The 22,413-nt window shown below is 37.5% G+C and overlaps 5 protein-coding genes across 11 annotated transcripts; 3 read left to right on the top strand and 2 right to left on the bottom strand.

The window, feature by feature from the left end:
• Positions 1-1,303: 1,303 nt before the first annotated feature.
• On the bottom strand, positions 1,304-5,427 carry nek12 (NIMA-related kinase 12). Of its 3 annotated transcripts, XM_027016911.2 has the most exons (4): positions 3,656-4,739; positions 3,275-3,469; positions 3,005-3,096; positions 1,304-2,222 (listed from the first exon to the last, which is right to left on the bottom strand). In XM_027016911.2, the coding sequence occupies exons 1-4, from the start codon at positions 4,707-4,709 to the stop codon at positions 2,205-2,207; spliced, it is 1,359 nt and encodes a 452-aa protein (XP_026872712.2). In that variant the 5' UTR covers positions 4,710-4,739; the 3' UTR covers positions 1,304-2,204. The 3 variants fall into 3 exon arrangements, with proteins under 3 accessions (XP_026872712.2, XP_026872697.2, XP_026872705.1); XM_027016896.2 differs by having other exon boundaries at positions 1,304-3,096; positions 3,656-5,427; XM_027016904.2 differs by having other exon boundaries at positions 1,304-3,096; positions 3,275-3,436.
• On the top strand, positions 4,669-8,280 carry pin4 (protein (peptidylprolyl cis/trans isomerase) NIMA-interacting, 4 (parvulin)). 3 transcript variants are annotated; one of them, XM_027016924.2, is made up of 4 exons: positions 4,669-4,743; positions 5,958-6,031; positions 7,152-7,271; positions 7,982-8,280. In XM_027016924.2, the coding sequence occupies exons 1-4, from the start codon at positions 4,701-4,703 to the stop codon at positions 8,138-8,140; spliced, it is 396 nt and encodes a 131-aa protein (XP_026872725.1). In that variant the 5' UTR covers positions 4,669-4,700; the 3' UTR covers positions 8,141-8,280. The 3 variants fall into 3 exon arrangements, with proteins under 3 accessions (XP_026872725.1, XP_026872731.1, XP_026872740.1); XM_027016930.2 differs by lacking the exon at positions 4,669-4,743 and adding an exon at positions 5,537-5,663; XM_027016939.2 differs by lacking the exon at positions 4,669-4,743 and adding an exon at positions 5,537-5,663 and having other exon boundaries at positions 5,961-6,031.
• Positions 8,281-8,383: 103 nt separating this feature from the next.
• On the top strand, positions 8,384-17,515 carry acsl4a (acyl-CoA synthetase long chain family member 4a). Of its 2 annotated transcripts, none has more exons than XM_027016883.2 (15): positions 8,384-8,833; positions 11,219-11,725; positions 11,892-12,069; positions 12,284-12,393; positions 12,632-12,770; positions 13,006-13,156; positions 13,283-13,406; positions 13,586-13,657; positions 13,758-13,897; positions 14,001-14,170; positions 14,549-14,623; positions 14,793-14,984; positions 15,171-15,285; positions 15,383-15,540; positions 15,781-17,515. In XM_027016883.2, the coding sequence occupies exons 2-15, from the start codon at positions 11,375-11,377 to the stop codon at positions 15,936-15,938; spliced, it is 2,133 nt and encodes a 710-aa protein (XP_026872684.2). In that variant the 5' UTR covers positions 8,384-8,833; positions 11,219-11,374; the 3' UTR covers positions 15,939-17,515. The 2 variants fall into 2 exon arrangements, with proteins under 2 accessions (XP_026872684.2, XP_026872674.2); XM_027016873.2 differs by having other exon boundaries at positions 8,384-8,729.
• Position 17,516: 1 nt separating this feature from the next.
• nxt2 (nuclear transport factor 2-like export factor 2) lies at positions 17,517-18,996 on the bottom strand. 2 transcript variants are annotated; one of them, XM_027017574.2, is made up of 5 exons: positions 18,918-18,996; positions 18,399-18,484; positions 18,210-18,296; positions 17,981-18,125; positions 17,517-17,855 (listed from the first exon to the last, which is right to left on the bottom strand). In XM_027017574.2, the coding sequence occupies exons 2-5, from the start codon at positions 18,411-18,413 to the stop codon at positions 17,671-17,673; spliced, it is 432 nt and encodes a 143-aa protein (XP_026873375.1). In that variant the 5' UTR covers positions 18,414-18,484; positions 18,918-18,996; the 3' UTR covers positions 17,517-17,670. The 2 variants fall into 2 exon arrangements, with proteins under 2 accessions (XP_026873375.1, XP_026873365.1); XM_027017564.2 differs by lacking the exon at positions 18,918-18,996 and having other exon boundaries at positions 17,981-18,131; positions 18,399-18,716.
• A 197-nt stretch (positions 18,997-19,193) lies between these two features.
• On the top strand, positions 19,194-21,524 carry psmd10 (proteasome 26S subunit, non-ATPase 10). Its single transcript, XM_027017552.2, has 5 exons — positions 19,194-19,379; positions 19,531-19,629; positions 19,728-19,874; positions 20,032-20,198; positions 20,278-21,524. Exons 1-5 carry the CDS (start codon positions 19,245-19,247, stop codon positions 20,429-20,431), a joined length of 702 nt encoding a protein of 233 aa, XP_026873353.1. The 5' UTR covers positions 19,194-19,244; the 3' UTR covers positions 20,432-21,524.
• Positions 21,525-22,413: the final 889 nt, after the last annotated feature.

A 22,413-nucleotide genomic window follows, 5' to 3' on the forward strand; every position in this document is an offset into this window, starting at 1 on the left:
AGTGAACTGGTAATGCACTGTTGGAAAGCCCCTGCAGTATCGCATATCCACATGGCACCATAATGAGAAAGCATTTAGAGGAATGCCAATTACACACACGCCTAGTGTTTCTAGTCTGTTATCAAGAGAACACAGTGCTTGGCTACTTCTACCCCTTCTTACATAAATTGCTGCTATTTGTATTGGAAAGAAGCACTTGCTACTAGATACACCATGCCATCATTTTCATTCATAGTTCGTTGTTCCTCCAAAGCTTCATGTCAGAGGATGAAATAGAATATTAGTTCCTCAATGTTAAATGTACAATTCACTTCATCTTCTGGCTATAAAACATACTATTAGTACATACTATTAATCTCCTTGCTGAAGGGACATTACTGACCTCCTGCTATCTGAATGGTGCTGAATCACACACTATGACACTCTACAGTTAAAAAATATACATTATTCATTGACCACTGTACTGTATTATATTCCGTAACCTGCTACTGATGTGACTTTCATTATGCACTTTAGACCACAAGTACTGCTGCTCCTTATAGTATTTACAGTATTCATTGTGAATTAAACTACCACATGTCATCTAGTGCAATGTTAATGCTGCTCATGCAAATGTCATGCAAATTCTCATGTACGCATACACAGATATTTACGTAGATATATTGCTCTTTTTCTAAATAACCTTATTTATCCTATATCCCTTATGTTTGCTTAATATATCTCTGTTCATGTGCATTTATGTCTTACTACTGTAACACTGCAATTTCCTTTGGGATCAGTGAAGTTTTTTATCTATCTGTTTGTCTGTCTGTCTATCTATCTATCTATCTATCTATCTATCTATTAGGATTCATTAATCCTAGAATCAGGCTGTTTGAATGAAAGGCAATGGACAGCATACATGCATGGCACATTTCCCCTTTCAGAGGGAAATCTGGTTAGGAGAAAGGAACATATGTGGAGCAGATATGCAGCTGTTGCCCATCAATTCACAATTTTACAAGAATGTGTTCTCATTTCTGCTCTATATTTGAGCTCAATGGGGAAGACATGACTAGACATCTGGCATGTTTTTGTAGGATATACAGTATTCAAATGGTGATGGAGTTGCTATGAGCTCTAAAGTGGCTTATACCAAAATCATATTTCAGCAGCTGTCAAATGCTAATGTTTACTGTCACTTACCAAATGCAGTGTTCAGACATTGTGAATGACACTGTAATGACCAAATGTAGCATTCACAAGTTGTGAATGATACTGTAATGATTTGCACTGTAATAATTCAAAGTCACTGTGACCTTTTTACTTTAATTCAAGTTAAAAAAACAAAACAAAAAACAAAACAAAAAACATTCTTTACATAACCATTCTCTAATGGTAAGTGCCTAGCAAAATATCAACTTTTTTAAATGATCATCATCAGTACCATAGTAATAACAACAGTAGTCATCAGCATCACGCCACATAATGAAAGTAGTAAAATTAAATACATAATGAAAAATGAAAGCAACACAAACAGCAAAATCACAGACACAAACAAAAACAGCCTCCTTTCCACTTCTTCTTCTGACTACAGACTGCCATCTATTGGTTACATAATGTAGTGTTTTGAATAGAGAGCTATCAAATGTTTATGCATATTTTAGCAATGGGAAGATCCATATGAAAAGGACCCTAATATTGCCTTAAAGAGAATAAGATACTTATACTTACGTTTTTTCTCCTGAAGCACTTGTCTGCAGTATCTAACAAATCACTGACATAATGTTAAACTCTGATAGATTAATCATGTTACAGCTAATGTTTGGAAGTCCTGAACAGTGAAACTTTATTATTTTCACACTGGGCAAAGCACATATATATTTATTAAAAGGACTCTGAACAAAGTAGAACACATCAATAGCTAAACATTAGCATTATCACAAAAAACCCACATTACAAGCCAATAAGCTTGAACGTTTTTATCTTCAACAAAGCAATCAGTTAACAATAGTTTTTTTTAAATCATTATTGGATATAATCTACATACCTAACTACAAGCCTAATTACGTTATTAATGAGGGAACAATGATTGCTGTTCATAGGTAACAAGATATTTTTATCTTGTCTGCCAACCACTGCACTGATGTGCTGAGATCTCTCGTGCATTGCATGTTTCAACAAAGCCACCCGGCCAGTCAGTGAGTGGAACTGCCTCTTCTAGGCTAGCTCACTAGACAGTCCTGCAAAACCACATATAATCACCCTAAACATCTACAGTCACATGATTATCCTTAAATTATAAAACATAAATCATGCACATGCAGCACATGTAATTCAACAGAATTAGGACTTTTAAACTTTAAGTATTCCTACATTTCTGAAAAATGTTTAGAGCAAATATATTATAAGAACATTAATATACAAATGAGGTCACCCTAACAAATGACAAGCTATATAAGTAATGTGTTTATTTGTAAAAACACACCACACTAAAACACTGCACATCACATAAATAAAAAATAAAACAATCAAACATTAAATCAATACAACAAAATAAATTAGACTTTTTGTCTGTTTTCCAAAAGGTTATTGATATCTTTTGCTAAAAGAATATAGGACTGGTTTCTAAATCTCTTCTGGAAAAAAATCAACATTTCAGCATGATTGACTTCAAACAGTAAAAATACCATTAAGACCTACATCTGTTCATGAACTGATGGGGCATAACATCCAACTTATTTAAGCAGAAGAAAGTTAATTTGAGTCCACTGTTTTTGTTTAAGCAATTAAAATACTTAATGGCCTAATTAAAAGCTTTAAACGTATTTTTATGCATGGACTAAGCAGTCAATAGTATGGTCAATGATAGTCAATGGTATCTAGCACTTTACTGCCATGACCCTTGAAAGAGAATTCAATATTTACTCATTTTAAAGTCACTAAAAATGCTGGATGCTCAACATGTAGTCTCTTGGTCAATATTGAATATAAGATAGCAGGTCTCCAGATGATCTGTCCCTACCATGTGCTGGAACTGGGGTTGCAAGTCCTCTGGCTTCAGGCCATTCAGAAAATGCCCACTGATCTCCTCATAAAATAAGGGCCCAACATCCTCTGAAAAGTAAACCATGAGAAGTAACACTCTTACTGCACAGTTGTTTGATTAAAAAAAAATAACTGGCTGTAAACCACAAGTTTAAAGATTACAAAACCTACTTTGTAATAAGTACTGACAGACTTATTTAAAGTACAAATCGACTGTGTTCCACAAAAAACAAAAATTTGTACTGACCAATATACTTCTCCCTCAGAGTTCTCACAGTAACCAACAGACCACCAGCATCTTTCAGCTCAAGGGAACCTTCTGAGGTTAACTCCATGGCATTTCTGGCACAGTTCACCACTTCAGCCAACTCATCCTCGTCAGGCTCCTCAAAGTCATCTGGGTACTCAGCTGTGTCCACATCATCAGAGATAATTGCAACATCTACCACACAGTATACAAGGTTTCAATGTGAAATCTGCTTTCAGCATGATTAGGTCTCTAGCATTATTTGCCTCTGGTATATTATTTAGTTACCTTGGCACCATTGCTCTGTAATAATATATGAGTTGATACAGAACTCAACATGAGAAACATGAGAAATTTATAAATCACTTCTTCATTTCTTACCATGTGGCTCCTCAGGAATCATATGGTCAACATTCCTTGAAATGTCTTCAACAGATGACATGCTGTCATTTTCATCAAAATCTTCCGAGTAATCAGACTCAGTTCTACCATGGACCATCTCCTCCTTGACAATAACAGGTATTTCACCACCATCTTCCATATTTGGGGCTTCATGAGGAGTGTGCATTTCCATATGAACAACAGTGTCCTTCCAGGTTAATGTTGCATCTTCAGTAGATGCAAAGTCTTTTGCCAGAGGTTTGAGTTCAGAATTAACCTTTGTCAGTTCAGTCTCCTGATGCTGAATGAACTGGTCCAGATGTTTCTGCACATAGGAAATGCTCAGAATGCTGCTAGCATTTGGTCTGCTCTCAGGAACCATACATAGCATTTTGTCGATCAAAGTGTGAAGGTTATCTGAGTACAGTTCAGGCAACTGGCTATATTGCCCCTTTATAATCTTGTAAAATAAGCTCAGCAGATTTTTAGCAACAAACGCTGGTTTGAGTGCACACAGTTCATACAGCAAGCAGCCAAGGGCCCATATGTCAGATTTGGTACTATACGGAACATCCTGGCACAGTTCAGGGCTTAGGTACCTGGGTGTTCCTACACAGGTGGAAGCCATATCCAGAGTGTGGTTCATTATCTTTGATATTCCAAAATCTCCCAACTTAATCATACCCCTCTTGGTTAACAACACATTGGAAGGTTTAATGTCTCTGTGAAGAATTCTTGCAGAGTGGATATAATTGACTGCCATGACAATCTGAACAAACCAATTCATAATCAAAAGCTCTGAGAAATATTCCTCTGCCTTCCTCTCTTTAATCTGGTCATCCAGTGTTCCACCATCACAGTAATCCATAGCAATGCAGACGTACCCATTTGTTGAATCAACAAAGGTGTCACCCCATGTCACAATATGGGGGTGTCTGAGACTCCTCAGAATTTCAGCCTCTTGCAATACAGCCTCTTTGGTCTTGGTTTTCTGAGAGTTGTCAACCTGTATTCTTTTCACAGCATACACTTTCTTTGTATCTTTATGTCTCATGAGCAAGACGACACCTGCTCCACCTCTTCCAAGTGTAAGAATTTGGTCGTATTTTTCCATATCTTTTGTCTCGCGTAAAAGTAACGCTAACTAACTAGCTATGGTTGCTGTTTTAATTTAAAAACTAGCTTTCTAATCAACCCAGTTAGCTATTTAATACAAATGTATTGTACAGTAATGTCAGTTTGATTACCTAGGCATATTAACTAAGTGATACATTTCTTGCCTGGTACTTTACGAACTGTCCCTAAACTTCTTCAAATTCGTGGAGAAAAATAGCAATAACAACAATAATAAAACCTTTAGGTTAAATAAGATAGCGAGGTAATAGAAGCGCAAGGTAAATATGCAAACAAATTAAGATGGCTTGCTATATTTTAGCCAACATGCTCTTAGGTTAGGTTATTATTAAAGACCCACGTTAACGTTGCTTCTGTTTACGAATAGTGTAGTTTAGTGATCTGAAACTAGCAAGCTAGGTTAGCTAACCTTTAATTTTTCTAACCGTTAAATAGGCTAGTTAGGATAAATTGCTACTGACATATTCATCGACGATTTGTTTTGGTCTTTTGCAAGGTATTTCCATGGCAACATCCTGTAGCAGGGACGCTAAGCTAAAATCCAAAAATGTTTTGTAACCTATTGTATTGTCACTGGCAAAAGCAGTGATAAAATTTTAGCATGAAAGCCTGATGCATAAGTCGTGTTTTGCTATGGAAAAGAGATTAAGTGATCATAATAACTATTCAAGAGTCCCTAAAAGGAACTATTAACAGGGGGATTTGGCCACCCTCGGTAGTGAATAGTAGTCGGTGCGCTGATTTAAGAGAAAGGTTAGCTAGCCACTGCGGCTAACCTTTCTCTTGAATCAACGCATCGACTACTAGCTAACAAACCCAGTTGTTGGTGTGACAGAAATGCCGCCAAAAGGAAAGGGTGGCAAAGGTGCAAAAGGTAAAGTGCGATAAATCGTAAGGCAGTTAGCAACAAAGAACAGCTCTGCCTCATTTGCCACTGTCAATATAATAAAGAGCAAGCTAGCTGGCTAATAAGATAATTGCTAGGTGGCTACATAAGCAACGTGAACATGTTGAGCTTTGTGAGCTAGCTAACTAGCCATTTTAACTTGCTAGCTATTTATCCGCTTTTACCAGTCATATTTCAAATTTAGATATTTTTCAAACACGTAAAACATGTAGCTGGTCTTTTGTTTTAATGAGGTAGGTTAGTAAAGGTAAGTTATTTTAGCAGGAGCCGGTGCCTCAAGCAGTGGAGACGCGGACAAGAAGGAGAAAGCTCAGAAAGGAGGTACTGCAGTAAAGGTAAACTAGGCTAAAGGGTTAGCTGTTGTTAACTGTTTTATAGTTTGTCTTATTGAGAGTCACTGAGGCCACTTGTTTTGCCTGTTTTAGTGCTAAGATGAACACTAACAGATGCTTGAAATGCCAATCTGTTAAATGTATACCACCCACCACAGTTGCACAAGACATAGGCTATGATTTTATTTGAGTGTATTTGTTGGAATTTGTGTGAGGGTAGTGGCGGTTGTCACCAATGAGCACGCCTAATCCATTGGTTAGTATCATCTCAGCAGTAACATGCAGATGTAGTTAGATCTGTAAAGATGAGCAGCAAATGAACAGTCCATAAACATGTGCCAGGGATCAGCATGCAGCTCCAGCAGGTTTATCTATAAGAGTATAACGACAAGGGAGGGCCAGAGGGTGACCACAGTCTTGAGGGCTTTCTGAGACGTTGCATTCCACCCATATCAGCGTCACAAACCCAGATGAATACATGAAGCAACAGGACAACAGCGTCACAAATTGAGTGTGTTTCAGTTCACTGAGTAAAGCATCATTTTTTGGCAGAGAGCAATGAGATCCATAGTGGCTAAGCAGCCCCCTCTTTTATCCCCAGCAGCACTACTGTGGCTGTCTGCCTTGCAAGTTCTCGCTTGGGCCTCTCAGGTGCCACAGAATGAACTGCATTATGGATGGGAGTAACTCAGGTGTAACATTTGATACTGAAGGCTAGATGGAAACTTTATGCAGTGCAGAGGTTTGATTATTATTTCCTGTTTTCTTGTAAAGGAAATAATAAAAGGTTTATGTTGAAAAATGTATCTAAACAAAGTGATTTCTCTTGCTGTATTGATTTGCCCTTTTATGCATATATTGTGCAAAAATGTATATTCAAATGATTCAAACCACCTATGTGGGGAGTTGTTTTTTTTTTTTTTAGAAGGGATGTTGTTTTTGGTCAATTTTGACAGCGCTAGTTCTGATACTACTGGCTGATACCATCATGGGAAGGTAACAACTAAAACAGCTCATTTGGTGGATCTGGTCTGAAATGTACAATATTCATTCAATGCCATTTAAAGTTAGGTCAAATGTGACACTTCAATTAATGATGATACTTTGATTTTACATTTTCCAGGTGCGTCATATTCTTTGTGAAAAACATGGGAAGTGCATGGAGGCTATGGAGAAGCTGAAGGCTGGAGTGCGCTTTAGTGAAGTGGCAGCCCAGTACAGTGAAGACAAAGCTAGACAAGGAGTAAGAGACTCTTTTATATGGCAAATATTAAATCAGTAGCTCAAAAGCTTGAATAGCTTTATAAATAAAATTGATTTTATTCATAAAGGGTCAAATCGGGTGTTTTCAATCAGGGAAAATGCTATTTGCTTCTACAACTAGTGGGACACCTTTAGTGAAGATGTCTTAGTTCTTTGTCTTCACCTGTAAATGGCATAATCACACCTATTTTGTTGTATGCAGAATTGTGAGAAATATTTGTGCTGTGAATCATTAAATGAGTTGACAAATTGTAAAATAAAGTTTCTAATTTGAACATTTTATTTATAGTGATATAAATGCTTAAATGAAATGGTTTATAATTATTAACAAGCTTGCAGCTTTTTTATATTTTTATTTTATTTTTGACATTTATTTGAAGCATATTTCGCCTTTTGAAGTTTTATTCGGTTATTAATTAATAGTGGTGTGGATGTTAATCTAAACTGTAAGCTGTAATGCTAAAAGCATGTTTATTTTTCTTTGTTACTTGACTAGATATCTACAATTTGCTGGAGCTTGTTTACAGAACCCCTGTGTAAATATGTAATGTGCAATTAAAAATATCTTGTTGGAATATGATTTAATGCTGGTATGATTTGATGCTGGATCATATAAATATCTAATATGATGTGAGTTCTGTAAACCTGCCAAAACCACAGTTGAAAAAATATTTACTTTAATGTTGATAGGGTGATCTTGGATGGATGACCCGAGGATCAATGGTGGGACCATTTCAAGATGCTGCATTTGCACTACCCATCAGCTCCATGGATAAGCCTGTATACACAGATCCTCCGGTGAAAACAAAGTTTGGCTACCATATCATCATGGTTGAAGGCAAAAAGTGACTAATAGATTTCCAGACCATGTGGCTTACCCATACACCCTTGCTTTGTAGTACATTCATGTAAGCAAAAAAGCAACAAATCTTATTAACAGCATTTTTTTTTACATGCAAATATCAGTTAATAAACAAACACTGACAGAAGTGTCTTTGATTGGTAGTCATTTTCTTTATATTTTCGAGGCATGTGTGATATGTCTAGGGAAAGTAGTGTTACTGATGCAGGCATCCTCTGGGATGGCATAGACAGTGTTGGCTGGCAATGACAAATATTTTAGAATAAGAAATACCCAAAACTCTTTAATATCTTTACCAGCATTATATCGAGATTTATCTAAGGAAAATTAATTTGGGGAGGGGTTACATTTGGATTGTTTAACAAATCTAAAATTCTGTCATGTATGTGAAACAGTTCAAATTAAAGCAAATTGGGAAGGCCATACGGAACTGCGATGCTTTCTTGGCGCTCATTGGCTGAAAAATATGGAGTCAGATGACGCAATTTTCCGGATTCTCTGATGCGATGAGGTAACTCTCGGTCATTCTTTATAGTAGAATAAGGGTGCCCGGCACGGTTGCTTTAGTTACTCAAGGTAAGAAGACATTTTAAACAATTTAAGTGGCTCTATAGAAAAGGTGGATATCAATCTCCAACCTAATAGAATACGTTTATTAGCCCAATGCTTAATAACAAAAGGTAGGTATCAGCTTTATTTAAAATATTAAGGCAACCGTGCGTTTGTCATGATGGTTGAATTGGGTTAAGACGTCTAGCGTTAATATTGGCTAACCATCTACCAAGGATGTTCACCGGCTAGAATTTCACTGTATATTTAGCTATATCACCATAAAAAATTGTGATCTGGATTTTGCTATGTACTGGTATAAAAATAATACAGTGGTTAAGTCTATCGTGTACCTGAATACGAAATTACCCATCTGAAGGGTGGGATACGGAAAGCATGTCCTGACACCTCGTGATGATGCTGTGGTGGTTCACGATTTGCTGCTGACATCAGGAGATCGCCATGAACGTTTTCAGTCAGGCGTTGTTAGAAGTCTCTATCAGCGTGATTTACGGTAGTATTTTACTGATATTTGATCAGCTAATAGTAGCGGCACCGGTACGTTCTCCAGCTAAAACCAGGCGACCTTGATGTAAGGCAATATCCGGAAAAATACTTCCTCTGTTCAAGTCATATTAGTGCTCACGGAGGATGTTACTTTGCCGTTGAACTCTCGAATTTTATATATGTATATATAAACATTAAAAAATATCAATTTAGGAATTATATATATAAATATATATATATATAAATATAAATTCCTAAATTGATATTTTTTAATGGTCATAACGTATTAATCAGCCTCTGAAAGGAAGCTATTTGATGCAAATATTTTAGTCATATATCAGATGGACAGATATTTCGTTGACGTGGGGGGGAATTTTAGCACGTGTTAAAGTGAGTAATCTAGAGCGTCAGTAGTCGGGGATACTTTTCCATGGTGAATGCCTGCTTCATGCGTGGATTCAGTTCAGACTCTTAACTAACTATCGTAAACTATGCGAGCACCTGGAGTATCTGAGGGTTTGAGCAGTGTGTGGGGTGGGCTTGATGCCACTGGCTGTCACTTCGAGCGTTAGGACAGGAATCCACAGCTTATCATGAAGAGAGAATGCCGTATGCTACCTTCATAGCATCATTCGTGAATGATCATTTGTTTAAATTTATCAGTGTCATAATATGAGCACGATACGTTTCTCTAACCTATCTGAAGTGATGGATGATGATGTGTATCTTGTATATACTATAGCTCTTTGTACCGATATAGTTATCGTAATTGGCTTTGGTTGATTGCTTAATACAGGCTGGACGGTGTATTCAGTTACCATTTTACATGTTAATTTTATTTATTTATTTTTGTAAGTTTATGTATTTTTATTTGAACACATTTGTGATGTAGAATAAAAAGCTATTGATATGAGGCAAACATGTAGGGTCATGGCCCCTTTACGTCAGTATAATGTTCCGGAACAGGTTAGATGACTACGTAAGTCATGAACATAGTTGTTGAAATGACCAGTGATGTCATGTGCATAGAATGAATAACTAACTGCTGTCAGCAGAATATAGTGATTCTGAACTCTTATCAATGGGTCAGTTCAAACTGCAGTAAGACCTAGAGTAACCTCTAGACAGCAGAGCTGATCCTACAGAAAATGTAGCTAAATAAACATGCACATACACACTAATGAGATTCCAGGGAGTAATTGCAGTGTATTGTAGTAAAAGATGTAGAGGTAGTCAAATTTGCAGTGAAGTTGTACACAAGGTTTGCAGAGAAATGGAATGTTTCAAGAAGTATTTTAGTATTAAAGCACAGTACATTGTGTTTCCATTGTTCTATACAAAATATGAAAATGTTCAAATCTGTTGGTTTGTGCCAGTATGTTTTGAAGGATTTTTTTTCAGAGAGTTTTAAGTACTGGAATTGTATAATAACTTGGCACAAGCTTGGTTCATGAGTTGAGAAATATTTGTGCTTTTTTAGTTTTACTTGCTACGTATGTTGCATGTCCACATAGTGGTGAAAAGAATCCACCTCTCTAAGCAGAAGTGCTTCATCACATCAAGGTGGAGAGCCAAAATGTCTATTTAATTAGACAACCTTCAAAACTTTCTGAAAAGGTAGTACTGGGAACAAGTTCACAATAGTTCAAAATATCAGGTCTCCCTTGTGATACTGTCTGTGTCATCGTGTCTGATTATTGAGATTGTCCTCTACTCAGAACAGTCTGCAGCTTTTTGTCCTGTTCTAAGAACAATCTGCAGCTTTTGTCGTAGTGTAATGATGCTGCTGTCTTTTTGGTAGTGCACGACTTGATCTGCCCAGTGTTTGTGCATTGCTTTGAATTACATCTTTAAGCAGGCACACGTGTGTGTGTGTGTGTGTGTGTGTGTGTGTGTGTGTGTGTGTGTGTGTGTGTGTGTGTGTGTGTGTGTGTGTGTGTGTGTGTGTACTGTAAATTGTGTCTAGTTCATTCACCCTAAATGATATATGTCCCCTTGATGTCTGTCAGCCTTAGGTGATGCACTGAAGAAGAGCAAGTCAGGTACCACCTAATCTGTAACCTTTTGACAAGAGGTCTGATATACAAGCTGCTATAGAAGATTTGAGTCACTCAGGCCTGGTCTGCAGCCTTCATCTCTCAGTCCCCACTTCAGCCCAAGAAAACATGACTCTGAAAATGGACCTCAGCACCATTATCCTGCTCCCAGTTCACATGCTGGTGTGGCTGTACTCAGCCTTGAGTTTCTTACCATGGTACTTCCTAACTGGAGCTCAGGGTAAGAAAGCCCTAGCGGAGCGGATCAAGGCCAGATCCACAAATGGTCAGGCAGAGGGACCCTATCGCTCTGTGGACCACTTTGACTCCCTAGCCACGATGGACTTCCCAGGTTTAGACACCCTAGACAAACTTTTTCGTCATGCAGTGCAGTGCTTTGGGAAATCACACTGTCTGGGAACAAGAACTATTCTGAGTGAGGAAAATGAAACCCAGCCTAGTGGAAAGGTGTTTAAAAAGGTAGCGTTAGCAATTCACACTTGCATGTCTTAATTCAACTACACCTGTACTGGTAAAAATGCATAGCTGTTTTACTTTACCATCTCCATAGGTTCAACATACTTAAAACTGTGGTTTCGCAGCCATTTTATGTGCTTGAATAATGAGTGACCTTTTTTCCTTGTAGATGATTCTAGGTGATTACAAGTGGATGTCATATCAGGAGCTGGATGTTGAAGTGAATCTGTTTGGCAGCGGTCTGGCAGCACTGGGCCAGCAGCCAAAAAATGCCATTGCCATTTTCTGTGAGACACGAGCTGAATGGATGATCACAGCTCAGTCATGCTTCAGACACAATTTCCCGTGTAAGGAGACATTTTTTCTTCTTTAAAAAAAAAAACAAAAAAACATAGTAGCTACAAGACATTTACAGAATCCAGATAAAATGCCTGGTACCTCTGGGTTATTGTGTCACTGTTGCTCAGTGTATCCTTGTACTATATTTATTTTTGAACTGTCCAGACTTTACTGATGTCAAATTATATGTGGTCATTTCTATGCTTGACGTGGGTGTTTTAGTGGTCACATTTTACGCTACTCTTGGAGAGGATGCGGTAGCCTTTGGACTTAACGAGTGTGGTGCGACTCACTTGGTCACTAGTGTGGAGCTTCTGGAAACTAAGTTAAAGGTTAGTGTTCTCTGCCTAGAGAGTCTGTAAGAATATTGTAAAGATGTATCTCTTCTTTCAAAAGGCTCTGAATACTTTGTATTGTATCTGAATACTTTGTACCCAGCATGGCATTGTTCCACATATGTTAGATAGGTTTGTCATCTACAAGTGATTTTTGGGCATATCATACACTATTAATAATGACTGTTTTGAGCCCTGCACAACAGAAAATGCACTTGTTTTTTTCCATGTGTAGACCGTACTTCCTCAAATCCCCAATCTGAGGCACATCATCTATGTTGACAACAAGGGCATCAGCACCGCAGGCTACCCAGAGACTATTCATATCCACAGCATGCAGTCTGTAAAGGAGCTGGGAGCCAAGCCTGAAAATTGTATGTAAAATTTCAGCAACAAACCAAATGTTTCAAGTGCACATTTCACACATTTTCCAAAGAATCAGTTACAGTCAGCAGTGATGTTAAGCATTCTTATATACTAATATTAAGACAAACATTGTGCACGTCAGAAAGTTTGATGCACTTTCAATGGTGATTTGTGCTAAAGTGAATGTAAATCAGGCATCTTACTGTTACTGGAGAAGACAACAATGTGTGTGTTGTGTTGCAGTGAATAGGGAGATAGTGAGACCTACACCATCAGATCTTGCTGTCATCATGTACACCAGTGGCTCCACAGGCCAACCAAAAGGGGTGATAATTGTCCATAGCAACCTCATTGCAGGCATGACAGGCCAGTGTGAGAGAATCCCAGGCTTGGGGTGAGTATAGGCCATGTGCTTAAATGGCCTTGCACATACTGACATTGAAATTCCCAAAAAACAACTTAGTTTAAATGTTGATTGTTGTAGCACTTGGATCTTGTGTTTTGTTTTGTTTTTTAATAGCACCAAGGACACATATATTGCTTATCTGCCTCTGGCTCATGTGCTAGAGATGACTGCTGAGATCTCTTGCGTAACGTATGGTTGCAAGATAGGCTACTCTTCCCCACAAACACTGTCTGATCAGGTAAGCTGACACTAGAAACTCAAACAAAATAATTAGATTAAGAATCTGACTTTCAATTATTTACTTTCCTTGTATTTTAAGAAAGGTTTTAGGTTTTTCCAGTAATGATAAAATAATAACACAATTTGTACAATTTTTTTACATTTATTACTTTATTATTTGTGTGTTTTCCACTGCAGTCCACTAAAATTAAAAAAGGCAGTAAGGGTGATTGCTCAGTATTAAAGCCTACTCTGATGGCAGCTGTACCTGTAAGTTCTACTTTGCACCCTAAATTTACCATCGGTGTAACTTCATTATTACACTCACTTGCATTGCCTTCCTGAACTTTTTTTTTTTTTTACTCGCCAGGAGATAATGGACCGCATCAATAAAAATGTGATGAGCAAAGTGCAAGAGATGGACTGTGTACAGAGGACCCTGTTTAAACTAGCCTATAACTACAAGCTGGAACAAATCAAGAAAGGCTATGATGCGCCTCTCTGCAACCTGTAAGAATGAAAAGAAAATATACCTTACAACTGTAGTATATCTGATAATCTAGTTATTTTGGAGTGGATCCAGGTTCATGGTGTTCATTCTTAATGTCTATAGGCTGTTTAAGAAGGTGAAGGCCCTACTGGGAGGAAACGTACGAATGATGCTGTCTGGAGGGGCACCACTGTCGTCCGTTACACAGCGCTTCATGAACATCTGCTTCTGCTGTCCTGTGGGCCAGGGCTATGGCCTGACCGAGACCTGCGGTGCAAGCACAATCACAGAGGGTGAGGAGATCCATAGGGCCCACGTAAGCCCTGGAGGCTCTAGGAGATGACTCACTCCAAGAGTCTTACTGCAGATTTACACATTCAATGTTCCAGGGGTGACAGAGCATCACATGACGGAACAAATTTCCAAATTTGGTTTTAATTAAAGCTCTCGCATGCCTGGAAAGGAAAGGGTATAAAAAGATGAAATTTTGGATTTGTTGGTTTGGCTTGTGGTTTTAATTTAGCAAGGTTAAGTACAAATTTTTATTCATTCGTTCACTTATTCATTTACTAGGTAGGTCTAAGTTACAGGTCTCGTCACAGCTGTTTTCCTAGGTTGTTACATGCATTTTAGCTTATGGTACTCATGTTTCCTGTTATCTGGGCCTGCAGTGAGTGACTACAGCACAGGACGAGTGGGAGCCCCTCTCATCTGCTGTGAGCTAAAACTCAGAGATTGGGCAGAAGGTCAGTAGATATGGTCTGTTTGGTGGGAGTGTGCTGCACTACATTCAGCCCCTAAGCTCATTCTCAGTGCCACTGCAGACACAGTGCTATATACATTTTAGAGTGTGCAGGGCAGTAAATAGAAATGCCTTTGAAAAGCCTACAGCAAAATATAATTCCTGTTCTACAGGTGGCTATACAAAGCTGGACAAGCCTCATCCACGAGGCGAGATTCTAATTGGAGGTCCCAATGTGACAATGGGCTACTTTAGGAGTGACTACAATAACAGTAATGATTTCTTTGTGGATGAGAATGGACAACGTTGGTTCTGTACTGGAGACGTAGGAGAAATCCACCCTGATGGCTGTCTGCAGATTGTGGGTGTGTGTTTTGAACTGGCCATCACAATAGATTAAATGTCTTGCTTATATGAAAAAACAACAGATGGAAATTGCTTATCTGAAATGCAACCATGTCAAATCACATTTTTAGAATTTTTAGATGAAAAAAAATGTCTTTTACTTAAGTTTTATTAATTGTCTTTGTATATCTTTTTGTAATATGTAGATCGTAAGAAGGATCTTGTCAAGCTGCAGGCTGGAGAGTATGTATCTTTGGGCAAAGTTGAGTCAGCACTGAAGAACTGCTCCTTTATTGACAACATCTGTGCATATGCAAACAGGTACATTTATCTGATCATCAGAATCAGATGAAACCAGGAACACTCAGCAACAGTAAACAGTAGTTTATACATGACTCGCCTCTCTTTTTCTTTTCAGTGAACAGAACTACATCATCAGCTTTGTGGTACCTAACCAAAAAAAGCTGACTGCTCTGGCCAATCAGAAAGGCATTACTGGCACGTGGGAAGAGATCTGTAACCACCCTGTTATGGAGATTGAGGTTTTGAGAGAGATTAAAGAAGTAGCCACTTCAAGTAAGAAATTATTTTGTTTTGGGAGTACTTATGGGTATGCAAATAAAGATGAAATGCAGTATATTATTTTTTTAGAGGTAGTTTATAGTAATTCAAAGGTTAGCCCATTAAAAGTATAGCAAAATAGTGCATTTAATAGCAGATTAAAAGTATAGTAAAAATCTGTCTGTCTATTTCTACTGAGGTTTTTGTATTGATACCTTTTGCACTCATGATATTTTAAATTTTGTGCAATTGTAGTTAAACTACAGCGCTTTGAGATCCCAATAAAGGTTCACTTGAGTCCAGAGCCATGGACCCCTGAAACTGGCCTGGTCACAGATGCTTTTAAACTGAAGAGGAAGGAGCTGAAGAACCACTATCTCCACGATATTGAACGAATGTATGGCCGTAAATAGAACCACTGTTGTAAATATGACATGCTTCCATAAAGGTTGCATATGTAGAAATGTTTGGGAACATTTTGCTGTCTTGACCACACAGCTAGCATACATGCACACATCTTCAATATTTACTGTGCTGTTTTGTTCATAAATTATTGGTCACAATACTGTGGATAATGTAAGCAAACTTCTATAGGTCAATCGTCAGCTTTCAAGTCCCATTGCTGTAGAATAATGTTGAATTTTAGCTTTTTCGCATGTGACAGCTGGGACTCGGACAAGATTCACTCTTAAACAACATAGTGTCTTATTTTCACCTGTTAGAAAAAGGAACCTCCTGACATGTGAAAGGATTTCAACCATATAACAGCGCTAAACTGCCATCATCTTCACCTGTTCCTATTTTTGTAAACAATGTGAACTGTTTGTATTTGCATCTTTGTAATGCTTCAATTTGAAATGAGTATTTCTAATGGTTTGGTTTGTAAGAAATTTGAAGGCAAGCACCAATCATTGAGATGAGGCTGTGACTGTACTGCCAAGCTGGGCTTCTTTACAAAGACAAGCAATGTATGGTGATCTCTTTGTGCCTTCAGAGTGGTCTCTTGGTCAGTGCCAGTAGTCTACTTTTAATGTTTGGAATTATACATGCTCAAAAATATTCATATAATGCATCCTAAGGTCATGGATCACAACTCATCAATTATGTATGAATTCTAATTATTTGTTCACACGTTTTGCTGTAAATGGATAACATCACTGTTAACATTTTTGTAAATTATTTGGGTGTTTATGCACTGACTGTAGGATGATAATGAAGTAGAGTTTGTGACTGCATTTGGAATACGAAGGCAAAAGACTATTCTAAATGAAGAGGAACCACAAAATCCAAACCCTTCTTAGGCTGAGAAGGGTTTCTTTCAGCCCTGTGGCTAATGCCAGTATTGCAGATCATAGAATAGTTTTGACTGTAGGTTTGTGTCCAAGTTTTAATTTAGGCAGCATTTATCAAGCACAATACTATACTGAATATTAACTCTGATCCAGACAATGATTTATCCCCCATTTACCAGAATTCTCTAGACAAATGTTTTTTTTGTTCCTGTTAGTATTATTCAATCACTTTTTTTATTTGGTTTACTTTTTTTTTTTTTTTTTGCACCAGGTGTTATTTGGTTTTCAGGGTTTTTCCCCCCCCATTTTTTTTTTTAAAAAAGATTGTGCAGGTTCATTTTAAAAACAACAAAATATCTACCAAATATTTCATGGGGCAAGTGTATTGTTTGCAATTTTATTTTTATTTTATTTATTTAATTTAAATCGGGTGTGGCATTTAACAGCCATTCAACCATCACAAAGTTTGGCATTTTGAAATGGGATTGGTGTTCTCATCTCTGGAACATTAAGATATGAAATTAAGCATTTCATATTTTTGGTCAATCCTCAGGGTCCTAAACAAAGTCTACAGAATGAATGCTTTGCTGAAGGAACCATTTGCTTGTAGAATTTGTCATAAGGCTCTTATTTATTCTCTCTTGTGGAACAGCCACTGTATGTAATAGACATTGTGATAAATTGTTTTCTACTCAGTAGTCAGTCCTTTGTGTGATTTATTTAACATTTATTTACAGCATGAAAATGAATTATACTTGGAGGTAAGACTTAAATGTTTCTCAGCCACCTCTTTTTTGAAGAATCCTAGGTATTCAATGAAAATGCAGGGTGGGGTATGGTAGAAAGAAATCATTCAGTTTGCCCAATCTTGGAAGCGAAAACAGTCACTTGCAATTTTCCATACTGGCTGGTCGCTGTGTGGGGATGGCTGAGCAGTTAATAGGAAATTTTGGTTGAAATATCTCTGTTTGTTCCCATCAAATTTCACCGTGCCAGCAGTAACTACCAGCAACGTTGTCTGCCCTTGAGTTGCTTGTTCTGTTCAAGGAAATAAAAACATTAACCAACCACTCATGGTTGCACAAATAATCTGGTGAAAGGGTTATTTTCAATTAGTTTATTTCAAGCGGTTAACAACATGCTGCGTCATAAACATCGCTTACCGTGTACAGGCTGGCAATCAAGCGTGTGCACTTGAAATTCACTGGATGGAAGAGATTCGAAAAAGTTTGCAAGGGCATCTTGTCCAGAAAAAGCATTGCCATTCCACACAAGTGTTGCTTTATCCAGATACAGCCTCGTCAGATTCTGAAACTCGGAACCATTTAACATCTTATAGCCGATTATAATGCATGACAACCACACTTTAACTGAAATGTGTAACATACATACTCTTCTTTTTTTGTCCATGCAGTCATAGTAAATATTGATAAATTCCTCTGAGTATCTGCATGACTGATCCACGTGAGTTCTGAAATCCTATTAAAGATGTATAGGGGGTCATAGTTTAGTGGTATAAACATACCGTTTTTAGCTAGCCATCTTGGTTAAAATGAGTGGAAAATGGATATAGAAGCTTACAACTGTTGAAGCCATGTTAGCTAGCTAGCTAACGATTCTCGCCGTTAATGAACTTGTCCGCGTGTTTTCCTGCCTGTAAATTATTCCTGTTGGTTTGGTTTAAAAAGAAACCAGAGTATCAGTTTTAAACACAGACTATTCAATATCTCGTTGTTAGTAGCTAACTAACTAGTTAGCTAACATAGCTAGTTACCCAACATTTAAGATTAACTGAGCTCCTTTTGCCCCAACTACCTAGCTAGACAGCATCAGACATTAAAATGTCAAAATAAAATGTATTTATATAGCGCCTTTTACAACAGATGTTGTCATAAAGCAGCTTTACAAGTGTCCAAGTCCAAGCCCCCAGTGAGCAAGCCAAGGCTGACAGTAGCAAAGAAAAACTCCCTAGAGCATGAGGAAGAAACCTTGAGAGGAATCCTCCTCTGGCCGAGGACACAATACCACTGAAGCAAAACAAGTACCGGTTTGAGTAATCTTTTGTAACTATCGTTATATGGAATTGTTGATATTTCTTACTCTGCTAATTTAACCAGCGTATGCGTTCTTCAGATGCGAAAACTCAAATCTGTGCTTTTGAAAATGTTGTCGGTGTAGTCTTGTGCACTACATACCTAGTTCCCCTGTGTCGGAGCTAAAGTAATTATTGACGGTCTTAAAGTGTACCAACCTATTAGAACTTTTGAATGGTCTCCATTGTATTTATATGTATTTTCTGCACTGGTGAACACTGAAAAATAAAGGTTTTAAGTGTTTCATCGGACTATAACTTTGAAATGTAATATTTACACACCGGATGCTCTCAATTCCTCATCCGTTGTCTAAACTAAGAACAAGGAGCAACTGATGCGTTTGCATGCAGTTGTGATGGAAGGCTCTGTGTCGAATTTAGAGATCTGCAACTTAGCCTACACTGGCAAATTTGAACAACTTAAAAAATGTATTTTATCTGATAAAACTCTCGCAACAAAAACAGACCAGGTGTGTGCAACAAATCTTAATGAACAAGTTAACCTTGCAGTGATTAGCGTAAAGTAGCTAGTTAGCTAGTCAGCCGAATTTGTCATTTGCTAGTGACTTCTTAAAAATATCAGACTGGTTTTCTTATCATACTGCTTACCGTTTCGTGTAGGATCATAGGACTGCTCTGCATTGGGCTTGTTCAGCTGGACATGCGAATATTGCTCAGTTTCTTCTGGATATCGGAGTTGAAGTGAATCTTAAAGATGACGTGAGTCATCATGTTCCCTTATGTGTAACTAATGTAATATGCAGTCACTGTAGTTTGTCATGGAGGTGTTAATTTACATATTTCACTTATAACTACAGGCCTCCTGGACTCCTCTACATATTGCAGCTTCTGCAGGAAGAGAAGAAATTGTGAGATCATTAATATCCAAAGGGGCACAACTGAATTCAGTGAACCAAAACGGCTGCACCCCCTTGCATTATGCAGCATCAAAGGACCGATATGAGGTAGCCAACCTTTTTTCTGTTTTATTGTTGTATTTTGCTATTCTGTTCATGAAGGCTATAGAATTTTATGTACTCTTGGCTATTTAACTTTTTTTTTTTAAGTTTAAAATGTATTATGCTGATTCATTTGTTTACACATTTGTAACATTTTTAACAGATAGCCCTGCTTTTGTTGGAAAATGGTGCAGACCCTAATGCTACAGATAAATTAGCATCTACACCCCTTCACAGGGCATCAGCAAAGGGCAACTACCATCTTATTCAACTACTTCTTAAACAGAGTGCTTCTACCAATATTCAAGACTCAGAGGGAAACACACCTCTGTGAGTGCCATTATGTTTTTCCTTAAATCATTTTTGTTCTTTCCTTTTTTTCTACACTAATCCTGTATCTCAATTTCAGTCATCTGGCATGTGATGAAGAGCGGGTAGAGGCTGCAAAACTCTTAGTTGAACATGGTGCCAGCATCTACATTGAGAATAAGGAGGAGAAGACCCCCTTGCAAGTTGCCAAAGGTGGGCTTGGAACTTTGCTTAAGAGAATTGTAGAGGGCTGAAGTATTCACTGAACAACTCCTAGAAGGGTAGTGCATAGGCAGATGCACAACAAATGTGATGAAGAATAACCATTTGACCAAAAGGATGGCAGACGACAACAACCACAAAAACGCTGCCAATGAAAATAAGAGAACTAGTGCAGGAATTACGAGTGCTTGGGCTGTAAAGTGTGAAAAGTACATACATGACTTATGTACATTATGAATGTTCTGAAATATATTTAAAATTTTTGTTTAAGTTTAGTATTTCAGGGTTGACAACTAACCCATGCGCTTCTTTTGCACCTACCTACATATAGTTTTGTTTTTGGGCTGGTTTTAAAGTATGGAAATCTTGCACAATAATCATTTAGTTCACAAATGTGGAAATTATTATTAAAAGAAAATAAAATGAATTGATGTAATCTAAATTAACTTGTATTTAATATACAGATGAAGTACGTTATTTTTACCCCATGCTGAGTGAGCCTTATTTCTCTCCTAACACAACTGTGGTTTGATGAATGTACATGATGCTTCCCTTTGGCAAAGACAGCTTTTAGCCTGAAGATTGCTGGGGACTTGGAATCTCAAATACCATATATAATTATCCAACCCTTAGACATCCCAGTGTATGTGACAGCAAAATGCATATTTGTTTTTTCCAAAGCAGGTTCATGGTGCCATTAAACACATTCTTTCTTTTTCTTTTTTTTTCCTTGAGTGAGGATTTTCAGACTTAGTCAGTTTCATAGGATTTAACTCGTACATTTCAACAACCACTTGCAGACTTTTGACTCATGTTTTTTGTGGTTTTTGACCTTCCTTGTTTTAATAGAAGGCAAATGTCATACAAGAATATTTAATAGTTTGTAAAGACTTAATTGATTAGTGTAAAGAATTAATTTACTGATTAAACAAATCTATAAGTTAAAGCTTCAATTAGATTTTGTTCATTGGTATATTTAACTAGTAATTGTTACATTCTGTTTCTTGAAGAGGAGCTGTTTTTCTCTTATTTACTTTCTTTCTGATTGAAGGTTAGATTTCTTTTTTTCACATCTGCTGTATCGAACATGGTTAAAAAACAAAATCTTGAAATTAAGGAAACAAAGAGTTGGTTTCACAGAGTATTATTCCGAAGAGGTTGTGTCTACACACAAAAATCACTCTAAATACATGACAAAACACCAAAGTGTATAATGCTATGAGGCAGATGTTCTATACATGTGTGGGGTCTGGGGGCCAGTCAGATTCTGCACTTTTCAGCTACACACTGAAACTATAATATGCAGGCATTAGTACCACGAAGGATACTTTATTCTACTTTGAAATGTGTTACAAAAATGTATAATTGAGCATATACACTCTCTTATTTATATATTTTATAAGTCTTGCTTGATGGATCATCACTGGTATTCTTTCAGGTAAAAGTTTTCATTCTTTGAAAATCTTGACATTGCCTCTTTTCATTTGCATCTGGTCATGTTCCTCAGAGCTCCTTCCATTAATTCTGTGAAAAAGGTGTGTTTATGCAAGGTGTCTGTCATAGACTACCTGAGGATTTCCCTGGGTCTGAATGTCTCCTTGTGGCTAGTTATAAACAACTTGATGGATGTTGGGTTCTGTGTGTTTGTCTGCGATGTGTAGACTAATGTGTGCAATGGTAATTGCAGTAGCAACCAGTAATAGCATGGAGCCACTTTTGCACAACTCCGGTGCTAACTCCACAAAAGATTCAAAAAGACAGTTTCCACAGTTCAACTTCCTTTCTCGCCAAGTATGTGGATTGATGATAATACTATTTCCTCTACTGAGGAAACAGCTTTTGAAACATCACCTTATTTTGCCCTGGCATTACATCATTTAATTGGAAAATCAATTTGTATCTTAGGAGGAACCTAACCCACTGTTCTACATGCATAACTTACACTGTGCCTGTTTCTCATATCCACGTATGGGGGTTTCTCTTGTGGTGAGGCCCTCTGAAGTTTCAGTTTCAC

Source organism: Electrophorus electricus, chromosome 12 (assembly GCF_013358815.1).
Source record: "Electrophorus electricus isolate fEleEle1 chromosome 12, fEleEle1.pri, whole genome shotgun sequence".
Lineage (NCBI taxonomy): Eukaryota > Metazoa > Chordata > Actinopteri > Gymnotiformes > Gymnotidae > Electrophorus > Electrophorus electricus.